The sequence below is a fragment of the Diabrotica virgifera genome, chromosome 6 (assembly GCF_917563875.1).
Source record: "Diabrotica virgifera virgifera chromosome 6, PGI_DIABVI_V3a".
NCBI classification, from domain to species: Eukaryota; Metazoa; Arthropoda; class Insecta; order Coleoptera; family Chrysomelidae; genus Diabrotica; species Diabrotica virgifera.
In genome coordinates, this window is record NC_065448.1 from 174,749,771 (window position 1) to 174,763,233 (window position 13,463).

Sequence of the window (13,463 nt, forward strand, 5' to 3'; positions counted from 1 at the left end):
TTTTCTCGTATAAATCACATTTTTTAAATAGTTATTGACGGTTATTGTATATAGGTATTGCTTATTGATAATAATACTCATTTCTAACAATGTATAAAAAATTTGCTTTCATACTTATGGATGTGGAACAACATAATAATTATTGATATTTATTGATATTGGAGTGGTTGTTTTAAATGATTCTTTATACCTTTCGTTGTGTAAAAGTGGTAACGTATCACCTGATTTATTGAAAAAATGATGTACTAAAGTTGTTTAACAGAAAACTTTTGTAAAAATCACAGAATAGATATACTCGTTTAAAATCAAAATAAAGAGTCCACATATAACTTGAAAATCCCCCAATAAAATATCTCATGGTAAGTTTAATGAGCACTGGATTGCAATCTTATCAATAAGAGATTTAGGAACTCCATCAGTAGAGATACAGCATACCCTGGAGCAGATATTGCATCTGATCACAACTCTTTAGTCGTCGATGCAACGAATAGAGAACAACAAATATCACAAAACATTTTTACTACTTCAGATAACAAAAGTAGAATCGAAAATGGTATAAACAATAATTACATGAAGGAAATGAGAACAACTGAAAATGTTGAGAAAATATGGAAATTATTTCGTGAGCATATGACCCATTTACTAGAAGAACATACTGTAGCTAACAGATCAAGAAACAACAATGAATGACAAAAGAAATACTAGACTTTACGGAGCAAAGAAGACAATACAATGATAAATGATAAGACAGACGAATACAGAAAAAAAACAACAAAATATAAAACAAAAATACGAGCTTCTAAAGCAAATTGGATGGCGGATAAATGTTCAAAATTGAACAAATTAGAAAAGAAATATGACATGTTCAATATGCATAAGAAAGTTCGTGAACTGGCTAGCCTGTATAATAAGAAAAACATTAATACTTTAATAAATAATACAGGAAAAGTTATTATTTATGAAAGAGAAATACTTCTCGTTCGAAGAACGAGAAACATGGAATAACTATATAACAAACATACAGAGCGATGTAAATCAAGAAGGATATAAAATTTTTAGATCTGAACTTCTTCATGCAATAAAATCAGAAAAAAAACCAAGAAAGCTAATGAACCAGACAACATCCCAGCTAAACTTTTTAAAATGATACAAGAGGACCACATCAGTGCTCTAGTTAAGCTTTTAATAACGTGTATGCTAATGTTGAAGTACACGAAGAATATAACAATTTCGAAGACGTAGCGGGTAAAAAGATGCAACGAATATAGAATAACTAGTCTGATGATGCGCATGTCCAAACATCTTAGACTCAGCTAAAAAAAGCTTTGTACGGAGATAAAGGAAAAATACAAGAAAAAGAAAAATCTTATATGAAGTTCATGCAAACAAGACACCATAAGTGTATGAAGATTACACGAGAATAAGAAATGAAACACATGAACTTATAAAAAGATGAAATGTGTAGTAATGAAATATGTCAAAGTTGTGAACTCTACCGAAGAATAGGATATGGACCGCGTTTGATGAGACGTGAGACAGACAAAAATCAGAGCTCCCCATATGTCATAATATTTCAATCAGTGTGCCCTACCTGTTCACATATACGATGCAGAAGTCTCCACCTTGACAAAAATAATAGTATACATACAATAATAACAACCCTGAAGTGGAATAGGACAGACGGGTCATAAGAAGAAATAACAATAAGAGCAGATCATATAGCCCCTCTGAAGATGTCTGGAGAGCGTGAAACCTACGTAAGGAGATGATTTATAATCTCTTAACCGAAAAAATGAGACATAATATGTCTTTCATTTTCAAAGTTTACTTATATTGTGAGTACACGGAACCAACTTTCGTTGGAATTTTTACCTAGACGAATGGACAAACGTGACTGCATATTATAGACACCGTTTTGTCTTCTTTATTCATCATCTGCTTGCCTTGTAAATTGTAAAAGGCAGAGATTAAGGTTGCACCCAGAAATTGGTTCCACAGTTGAGGTCTTCAAATTTTGGTATATGGGACTTTCGATAATAATACATGGACTAAGAGAACTACTACGTTTTGGGGGATTGGAACGACAAAGTAGGATCTAATAATAATGGAAAGGAACATATAATGGGGAATCATGGCATGGGACAAAGGAATGACAATGGCACGACATTAATAGATCTTTGCTCGACAAATGATTTGATGATTGGGGGAACATTATTCCAACATAAAGGTATCCATAAAACAACATGGACGTCACCAGGTTGGAAATTTAAGATCCAAATTGACCACATACTCATTGAAAAGAAGTGAAAAAATTCCTTACAACATGTGAAAGCAATGAGAGGAGCCGACTGTGCATCAGACCACGAATTAGTGAGAGCAAAAATAAAAATTAGCCTCAGAGCTAATTATAAATCAAACAAAAAACATAGAAAATTCAATACAAATAAATTAAGAGACTCTAACATATCAAACAAATACCAAGAAACGTTGGAGAGGCATGTGAAAAACTTAGAACAAGTAGGAAAATCTAGCATTGAAGGTATATGGGAAATATATAAAAACGCGTACATGGAAGCAGGGAAAGAGATATTAGGGTACAAGGGAAAAGCCGATCAACTATGGATAACGCTGAACACTAAAACAAAAATCAAGGAAAGAAGATCAATCAAAACCGAATTGATCAGAACAACAAACCCAATAAAACGAAAAGAAATGCAGGGAAAATACACAGAAAAAAATAAAGAAGTTAAAAAACAAGGCAGAACAGATAAAAGGCTGTATATAGAACAAATGGCAGAAAAGCAGAGGAAGCAGCGAGAATACATGACACCAGGACACTTTACTCAATAACAAAAGAAACTAAAGGGGGTAAGAGCAAGCAGAGAAGGAAACTAATGGGAAAAGAAGGAGAAACACTCATAATTCAAAAAGAAATCGCACAAAGATGGACACAATTATTCGCAGAACTCTATGAAGAAGGAATTGAATCACAAATAGAGATGGAAGAAACACAGAGAAACGAAACATTAATCATTAGAAAAAATGAATTTACGAAGGATGAAATAAGGTATACTATAAACCTTTTAAAAAACGACAAAGCGGCTGGTGTTGATGGAATTCCCGCAGAACTGATAAAATCACAGTTAAACTTCTCAGTGGATATGCACTACTTACTATTTCAAAAAATTTGGATCGAGGAAAATATACCAAAAGATTGGGTGAAGGAGTTATAATAAAGCTACCAAAGAAGGGAAATCTCACACTGTGCCAAAAATGGAGACCAATCACTCTTCTCACTGTAGCTGCCAAAATAATGGCCAGGATAATATTGAAGAGAATAATTAAAGATCCCATAAATGAAAAATTAAGAATTAACCAAATAGGATTCAGACCCAACAGTTCCTGTATTGACCATATAAACATCCTAAGAATCATTCTGGAACAATCAGCGGAAATGAATCAGGAAGTTTATATTAACTTTGTTGACTTCGAAAAAGCGTCTGACTCAATAAATCGTAATATAATGTGGAGAAAAATAAAACTCTATGGAATAGCAGACAAATATATAAGAGTAATAAGGCTTTCCTACGACGAATGTTTTGCTAAAGTTGAACATGAAGGGGAACTTTCCTAACAAATAAGCATCAAAAAAGAAGTAAGGCAGGGGTGTGTCTTCTCACCGACGTCGTTTATAATAGTCATAGATTGGATAATGAAACAAACTGAAGATAAAAAACTGGTATACAATGGTCACCATTTAAAAAACTAGAGGATCTAGAGTTCGCTGACGACATAAGCCTCATAAAATCAAACAGACAACACGTGCAAAACAAAATTACCAGATTGAACAACATAGCAAAAATAACCGGCTTAAAAATAAATCTCAAAAACCGAAAATATTATCAAATGTGGAAACGAACGGAAACAATATATTTTTAGAATGGAAACAAATAGAAGAAGTAAAAGATTTCTGTTATTTGAGCAGTCTGGTAAACACAACAGGAGGCACAGAAAAGGACATAACACAAAGAATAAGCTTGACACAAAACGATTTCAACTCTTTACGCAAGATATAGGCCTCGACAAACATCAGCAGAAGAACAAAGGTACGATTATTTGAAACTAATGTAAAGTCTGTCTTGTTATACGAAGCAGAAACATGAAAACACCATAAACAATTCTTTCAAAAAATACAATCCTTTATTAACAGGTGCCTGCATATTATACTGAGAATATTTTGGCCAAACAAAATTACTAATGACGAATTGTGGAGAATGACAAATGAAAAAAGGAAGAATATACAATAAAAAAACGGAAATGGAAGTGGATAGGACACACCTTACGAAAACCAGCAACAAATATTGTTGTGCCAGTTGTACCAGTGCTAGACAAGCTCTACATTACAATGCTCAAGGCAAAAGAAGAAAGGGTAAACCATCTTATACGTGGAAAAGAACAATAGAGAAAGAACTTAAAGAAAATAATTTAACATGGAACGATGCAAAAAAGATAGCAAAAAACAGAAAAGAATGGAGAAAACTAGTAAACAAAATTGGACGGAACTCAACAGATAATGCGTGGGAACCTCACCATCATTCCTCATGCTACTTGAAACACCGCAAGGTGCCCTTTGCTCCACTTGGAGATGTATAATTATGAATGAAGAGAACTATCGAGTGGAGACCCGGAGAAAATGTCTTTAGAAGTAAGGGTATTATCCCACAAGATGGACCGACGATTTGCAACGTATGCACACACAGTGGAGAGAGAATACAAAAGATGGGAATATATGAAAGCATTCAAGAGAGGCCTACGTTCGGTACTAGATAAATTGATAACCTGAATTATGATGATAATGTAAATATGTAGTCTATATAATATATTAAAAATAACCAACCCCTCAAATTTTTTTACAGAAGAAGAAGAGTAAATGTATATCGTATCATTGCAGAAAAATCACAAACTTAATTTATCTTCGCCCTTTTGTAAATATTTGTAAAATATTATTGATATAACTGATACAGGATTTATGGTATTTCTTAATTCAATTTTGTTTTTGTTGAAAACAAAAATTATTTTATAATGGCTTTGTGGTATTAGTTTGTGGACTGACGCTCTAAACATACAGCATATAAACTATCAAAAACAAGTAAGCAAGGTTTCAGAAAATTTTACATAATAAAACTGTAAATAATCATGGTTTTGGCAGGTGGAAGGCTTTAAACTTTAAACACATCTTTATTAATGAAGAAAAGTATTATTTTAGTCAAAGAAAACAACAAAACTAACAAAAATGTTTCAAAATCTCCGTTCTTTGGACCGTTCTCTCCAAGCAAACCTTCAAAAACACTAGGACCTCTTGCTGTTTATGAAAATGGGGATTCAAGTAAGGAAAGTAATAGTGTTATGGGAACAGCAACAAAGCCCGTAGTCGCTATTGAAGAAAATCCATATTACCATAAGAAAAACGGAAGTAAGATAGATAAATCTTCCGCGTCGACACCAAGCAAATCAGATAAAACTAAAAATACAAAGACACCTGTTTTTGTTACACCCCCATCAACAATATCTTCGGATATTTCGACGGTGAAATCTGTGGATAGTCCAATCCATTCTGAAATTGAAATACACGGTCATGGAAATGCCGAAGAACTATTGCAATTTATTAACCAACATCCAGAACTAAGTAATTATCCATCAGGATCCGTTTTGGAAATTCACAGCATTCCTACTTCTTCCAAACAAGAACCCAACTCCATATCAAATGGAGACAAATCACACATACATCTGGTACCATACGTCGTGCCCCAAAATTCGGCTGGGGAACGCGTTCCCAGTAATTTACCTCCCGGATTTTCATTGGAACAACTTTTGAACGAATTCCATAGAAATACTCTTCCAAACGGACAGGGTTCTTTACCACCTCTTCCCAATATTAATAGACCATTTTTGGGCCCACAAAGCATTCCTCTGCCTAATAGATCTAATATATCACACCCAGGTTAGTTTGTTATTTATATAAATGGTACTTTATTGATTTGAAATCAGCAACAAAGTATTGTGAATGATATTTAATTATTACATTTTTTAAGTAACTTTTAAAAAAGCTCCTGTTTATATTGTAACAATAAAACGAGCGATTCGTATTTATATACGACTTTATTAATTTACTTATACAAGTTTTCTTTTACAAACTCTAGCTTAAAAACTAAACCTATTTACAAAATCCGTTCCTATTTATAGCCCAGTCGTTATTTCTCGAAGATTCTGCCCATCTCTAGTTATTGTCACGACATTCGGAGAATTGCTCGTCTTCCGCCCCGCTGCGTCACGTCTTATCTAGAAAGATCGAGGTGGATCTGTGTGTGTGGAGATGGGATCTGTTATACGAGGGTCGGTCAAAAGTAATCTTTTGTTACAATATTATTTAATTCATAGTACTACAGTATCTGTTATTCATAGTACTAGATCCTTTATTGATCACTTTCATCATCATCATCCAGTCTCAAAAGTCCACTGCTAAACATAGGCCTCTTCCTCCTGTTTCCAACACCGTCTATCTTGCGCCGCCCTCGTCCAGTTTTTATTTAGCCTTCTTAAATTGTCAGTTCACCTTGCAGGTGGTCAACCGACACTTCTCTTGTCTTCCCTTGGTCTCCATTCCAATAACCTCTTTGTCCATCGCCCATCTGTCATTCTGACTATGTGTCCTGCCCATCCGCATTTTAGTCTGGCTATCCTTTCGATGACGTCAGTTACGTTGGTTCTTCTCCTGATTTCTTCGTTTTTCACTCTATCTCGCAGACTTATTCCTAACATGAAACGCTCCATTATTCTCTATATAAAGCTTAAGTTTGGTAGCCGAGGCTTTTGTTAAGGAAAGGGTTTCTGCTCCGTATGTTAAGACTGAGAGGAGAAACTTATCAAATACCTTTCTCTTTAGGCATGTGGGCAGCTCACGTTTAAAAGTTTCTCTCAGTTTTCCGTATGCTGCCCACCCAAGGCCGATTCTTCTCTTTGGTTCATGAGTCTGATTATCCCTACCAATCATAATTTTATGTCCCAGGTATTTATATCTATCTACGAGTTCTATTTCTTGCCCACCAATACTGATGTTCCGTTTGGGCACCAAATTTGTCATTATTTCTGTTTTCGAGTTGTTTATATTTAAACCTACATTTTCTGTAGCCCCTACGAGTTCCTGTACCATCTCTCTTGCCATTTGCCATACCTAGATCCTCGGCTATTGTTACTAAGTATATCATCGGCGAAATGTAACTTGTTTAGATATTCTCCATCTATTTTTATTCCCTTTGTCATCTAAACCAAATTCTTAAAAGCATGTTCGAGCACCATATTAAAAAGTTTAGGTAACATTGGGTATCCTTGTCTAACCCCCTCTTCTATTTTTATGCGATTAGTGTTAGTATTGTTCGTCCGCTATAACTTTTCCCGTGCGTCACTATTCATTTTCAAACAAATTAAGTCAAAACATAAAGTGAAACGTACGCCGATGTGTGTAGTATATAGTATACAGTATACACATTGTATATACACATCGACGTTCGTTTCACTTTATGTTTTGACTTAATTTGTTTGAAAATTAATCGTGACGCACGGGAAAAGTTATAGCGGACGAACAATATGTAATTTCACATTGGTTGTTACCTATAGGTATATTTTCTATAATAATTTTGTATAAGTACCTATAATCTAGCGTGCGTCCTTTAAGCGCCTGTAGTATTATTGATCATTTTAGTATCATTTATTTCAAGCAGATAAAACTTTGAAATACATTTTGTACCTATCTTGAAAATATTTTTGTTGACTTACGCGGGAAATATTTGCATCTTAATAGCTGCGTCCTATAACTTTATAAAAGGAATAAATGCAGTAAAATGCTAAGCAACAACGTCAATTTTGTAAATGTTATATAAGGCCAAATTAGATCTAACTAGAACCAAAAAGTATTATGAGCAACAATTAGATTAGATTAAATTATGATTACACTTTGTCTGTAGTCTTTGAACTGAACTCTGAACTTCTCATATGAAGTTCTAAACTTGCACTATTTTACTACTTTAAGGTGACAATTCTTTTTCCTTCTTTATATTCACTGATTTTTTTAAAGGTTTAGGAAATCTTTTGTACAAATTTCAATATCTATTTTATCATTCTGGGCATATGGAAACGGTTTTTATCTTAAATTTTTTGTATTATTTACAACTGCTCATAGTTTCAGCTCTATTTATTATTTAGTCGCCATTTTAAGCGGATATAATTAAGTTCAGGAGCCAATACTCGACCACTCAGTCATATTTTCATTTTTGTTATTAATGATAATCTTCTTCTGAGTTTAAAAATTTTAATGGATTTACCTGGTGATCTGGTGCCTTTTGGTCTTAAATCTTTTGCTATTTGGACTAGTTCGTCACTACAAAATGATGGTTCCATTCCTGTCTTCTCTGTTGTCCCCATGGTACAGTATCATCTATCTTACAGAAATCACTTATTTGGTAGCAGTACAACAGCTTTACACAAATATGACGATAAACATTAAAACTGGAAACAAATTAACTAGAGAAATTCCTATTAGTAAATGCCTAAAGCAAGGCTGCTGCATAGCACCTACACTCTTCAAAATATATCCAAATAAGGCGCTCTCGCTGTGGAGAAGAAGAAAGTGCTGTAATATGGACATTCCAATCGAAGACCATAGATTGTACACGATACACTTCGCTGACGACCAAGCCAATCTAGACTGACGATCATGAGGGCTGACGGCCATGAGAATAATATAGACTATTTGTTTAGAATAGAAAACTTAAACAGGAGTACACCAAGTGGGGCCTCACAATTAATATACAAACAAATGAGTGCTTACTAGTAGGAGAAGAACCAGAAAGCCTGCAAATTGAAATAGGAATTACAAAACCAACAGAAACCTTCAAATACTTAGGAGCCCAAATAACATCAAAAGCAGGGGGTAACGAAGAAATACATTCCAGGATTGGCCAAGCAAGATCAGCCACAAGACAGCTGCACGGACTATTGTGGAGTAATAAAATAACAAAAGAAAATAAAAGAAGATTTTATAAAACAATAACAAAAAGTATTAGGTTGTAGGGCGTCGAACTCTGGGAAATAAACCAAAAAAAACAAGTCAATTTTAAAACCGAAAATACTAAAAATCTACTATGTTGCTGATTTCAAAATCAATATTTATTAGTGAAGTAAATATATTACGAGTAAATATGAGTTGTATACTAATATTTAGTATAAAATGAGTAAACATGTGTTTTAATAGTAATAATTTTCTTAATTTATAGGAATAAGCAACATATTCCCAGGTCCATTTAATGGTTACAATCAACCGGAGGACGATATTTTGGTACATACATTGGAGGCAATTGATCCACGAACTGTAAGATTGGCCTTTATGGTGCCTCCAGTGATAGTTAACTTACATGGAAGAGTTGAAGTTAGATACACAAATAACAAAAAGTAAGTCTAATAGTTCTTTGTATTCACACATATTTTTGTGTACGAATAATTCGTATATCCAAAAATTTTATTGTTATTACCCTTTTTGTTTTTATTACCCTTATATTATTGTATTGCGGTTTATTAACGTTTTGAATAACTAAATATGCCTTCGAGACATTAAGGGTAAGTATAGACGGTAGTTTCATCAGTAGACATCGAAATGACCAGAGATATGGATTACTAAATATTCATGATAAACTAAAGGATTATGTACCTATCAGTCATAGTAAGATTCTGAAAACATGTCCTAGGTATGAAATGTTTCTTATTTTAATAGTTTGCAATAACTCACGAACGGCATTTGCTCTATTTAGCATAGCTTTATTGGTCTGCATCACTGTCCCAGGGTATTCGAAGCATTCTTATATGCAACCATGGCGATTGGTCATGTCAGCCTTTAGAATCCAGTTCTTGGTGCAATGTAAAAACACTGATCAAATATAGCATTTGTTCATTCTTTGACGTAATTTTAAATTTAGCTGTGGTTACCGAAGAATGATTTCACTTTTAGAAACATTTGATCACTTTACTTAAGTCGTACATGTTGTTTTGTTGATTGTTGTTTTCCTTTCTTTTAAATAGTGCCATTAAGTATCTTTCCCATTCGTTTACTGGTATGTTATTATTTCCCTCTAATTCTGCTATTTGTTTCCGTTGGTTCCTTATAATTCTCTACATTTGTTTTTGTGCACCTTGAAGTCGCTTTTCATTCTTTTTGTGAACTGCTCTTAATGTTCATTAGTGTTCTCCTTAGCTTATTTGTTTAAGCAACATATTCCCAGGTCCATTTAATGGTTACAATCAACCGGAGGACGATATTTTGGTACATACATTGGAGGCAATTGATCCACGAACTGTAAGATTGGCCTTTATGGTGCCTCCAGTGATAGTTAACTTACATGGAAGAGTTGAAGTTAGATACACAAATAACAAAAAGTAAGTCTAATAGTTCTTTGTATTCACACATATTTTTGTGTACGAATAATTCGTATATCCAAAAATTTTATTGTTATTACCCTTTTTGTTTTTATTACCCTTATATTATTGTATTGCGGTTTATTAACGTTTTGAATAACTAAATATGCCTTCGAGACATTAAGGGTAAGTATAGACGGTAGTTTCATCAGTAGATATCGAAATGACCAGAGATATGGATTACTAAATATTCATGATAAACTAAAGGATTATGTACCTATCAGTCATAGTAAGATTCTGAAAACATGTCCTAGGTATGAAATGTTTCTTATTTTAATAGTTTGCAATAACTCACGAACGGCATTTGCTCTATTTAGCATAGCTTTATTGGTCTGCATCACTGTCCCAGGGTATTCGAAGCATTCTTATATGCAACCATGGCGATTGGTCATGTCAGCCTTTAGAATCCAGTTCTTGGTGCAATGTAAAAACACTGATCAAATATAGCATTTGTTCATTCTTTGACGTAATTTTAAATTTAGCTGTGGTTACCGAAGAATGATTTCACTTTTAGAAACATTTGATCACTTTACTTAAGTCGTACATGTTGTTTTGTTGATTGTTGTTTTCCTTTCTTTTAAATAGTGCCATTAAGTATCTTTCCCATTCGTTTACTGGTATGTTATTATTTCCCTCTAATTCTGCTATTTGTTTCCGTTGGTTCCTTATAATTCTCTACATTTGTTTTTGTGCACCTTGAAGTCGCTTTTCATTCTTTTTGTGAACTGCTCTTAATGTTCATTAGTGTTCTCCTTAGCTTATTTGTTTCTTTATTCTTATATAGGCTTCTCTGGATTCTTGAGTATTTGATGTTTTATACTTCAGGTACCTCTCGTTTTTCTTTAGATATATTTTTTATTTGTTTTCTAAACCATGGTGTTTTTTGATATTTGTAAATGTATCACGTAGATATCTCTTTATTTTCAGGCATTTTTATTGTATTTTATGAGGATCTTCATGTATGTTGTTCGTTTTGGTGTTATATTTATATATCAGTTTTATTTCTTGATATATTTTTCAATATCCTTTATTAATGTGAGTCTTTTTGTGCATTTTAGATAAAGTATTATCTAGATTGACTCCTTCTACACTTTCTTCTTCTTTTTCATGTGCTTCATCTTTAAGGACATTGGCAATCATCATGGCCCATTTAACTCTGTCTGCAGCGGTTCTGAAAAGTTCTATTGTTGTTTTTCCACTCAAGTGCTTTAAAATTTTCAACCAGGACGTACAGCTGGTTCCTAAAAAACCGATACGACTCTTAGTAAGACTTGATCATTTTGAGCAGTGTATTTGATTGGTCTGACATTATATTATATTTATTAGGACAAATAATAAAATAAACAAACAAAACAACAAACAACTGATTACATATGTTAATTCATAAATAATTGTAATAATTATTAAGTAAAAAAAAGTAAAAAATTGTAATAATTATTCATAAAAAAGTAATTTTTGCTGCAGTTCGTTACCTAAGATGCGATGCTTTAATTCTGCGCCAAGTTGTTGTCTTTCTTCCCGAAAACTGTGACATGATTATTGCAGTTTTCACATTTTCAAAAGGATTCTCTTTTAATCTCTCCCAAAGCGTACGATCTTTATGAGCGGTAGATAACTATTTTTGGTCTTCCAGACCCTTCCTTTCTTTCGAGAGTTTCTTGTTCTTTCCACCTTTTATTAATATTAAAAACTGTTGTTCTGCTTACGTTAAAACGGTTCGCTACGGCAGGTAGTGACCAACCATCTTCTAATTTCGTTACAACTCTTGCTTTTAGTTCTTTGCTAGCATGTGGAGCCATTTTTTAAGGTTGAAAAGAATAAGTTATCTGACAAATTTTAAGATTTGGCAGTGACAGTATGTAAATAATAAGTATTTATCCTTCAAAATACACTGCTCAATTTTCTACAAAATACGCTTTAAGAGTCTTATCAGTTTTTTTATTAACCAGCTGTACGTTGTCTTCCCGGTCCTCTCTTTCCTTCCACATTCCCTTTAGTGCGGCAGATTCGTGCAAATGTTATAAGAATTGTAAGAAACATCGAACTCTTGAACCGGAAGAATCGGTTTACCAGAAGTTGTGTTTTTCCTGATTTTTTTTGTAAAAATATCTTGTTTATTTTTTCAATTATTTCACCCTGTATGTATTAATTTTTTAAAAAGGTAATACCGGCTTTGAAAAGAGCGTAAAAATATTTTTTAGGAAATATTTTGAACTTTTTAGTTATGTTAATTACCATTTAATAAATGCATAACGTATCTTCACATGTACCTATGTGCGGCAGATTCGTGCAAATAATAATGTGCATAATAAAGAATTATTGTGCATTTAATGGTAGAAGCATATAATTTGGACCACACATACTACACATACAAAGATTCAAATTTAGATATGAGGCCATCTCAGATTTTGTCTTTTACAAAAATGGCGTGCATTCAAAATGAATCTGCTGCCCATAGGTACATGTGAACATACATACGTTATGCATTTATTAAATGGTAATTAACATAACTAAAAAGATCAAAATATTTTCTAAAAAATATTTTTACTCTTTTTAATGGCGGTATTACCTTTTTGAAAAATTTATATATACAGGGTGAAAAAATTGAAAAAAAAAACAACATATTTTTACATAAAAAAACAGTAAAAACACAACTTCTGGTAAACCGATTCTCCCGGTTCAAGATATCGATCTTATTCATCAAAAAAAGAACCTATATATCAAATTTCGTTGCAATCTGATGTCTCGTTCAAAAGTTATCGTGCTATTAGTCACATATGTATAGTCGCCATTTTGAATGCCCGCCATTTTTGTAAAAGGAACAAAAACTGAGATGGCCTGATATCTAAATTTGAACCTTTATATGTGTAGTATATATGGTCCAAACTATATGCTTCTACCATTAAATGCACAATAATTCTTATAATATTTGCACGAATCTG

General features: G+C 33.1%; 1 protein-coding gene across 2 annotated transcripts in view; it reads left to right on the top strand.

The window, feature by feature from the left end:
* The window catches only part of LOC114329913 (putative epidermal cell surface receptor), a 252,253-nt gene that overhangs the window by 222,784 nt on the left and 16,006 nt on the right, over window positions 1-13,463 (top strand). The window contains exons 6-7 of one of the 2 annotated variants that reach the window (XM_028279190.2): window positions 5,267-6,001; window positions 9,330-9,504. In XM_028279190.2, the coding sequence (XP_028134991.2) occupies window positions 5,267-6,001; window positions 9,330-9,504 (910 nt within the window). The remainder of the gene's footprint in view (window positions 1-5,266; window positions 6,002-9,329; window positions 9,505-13,463) is intronic. The other variant, XM_028279191.2, reaches the window with a different exon arrangement.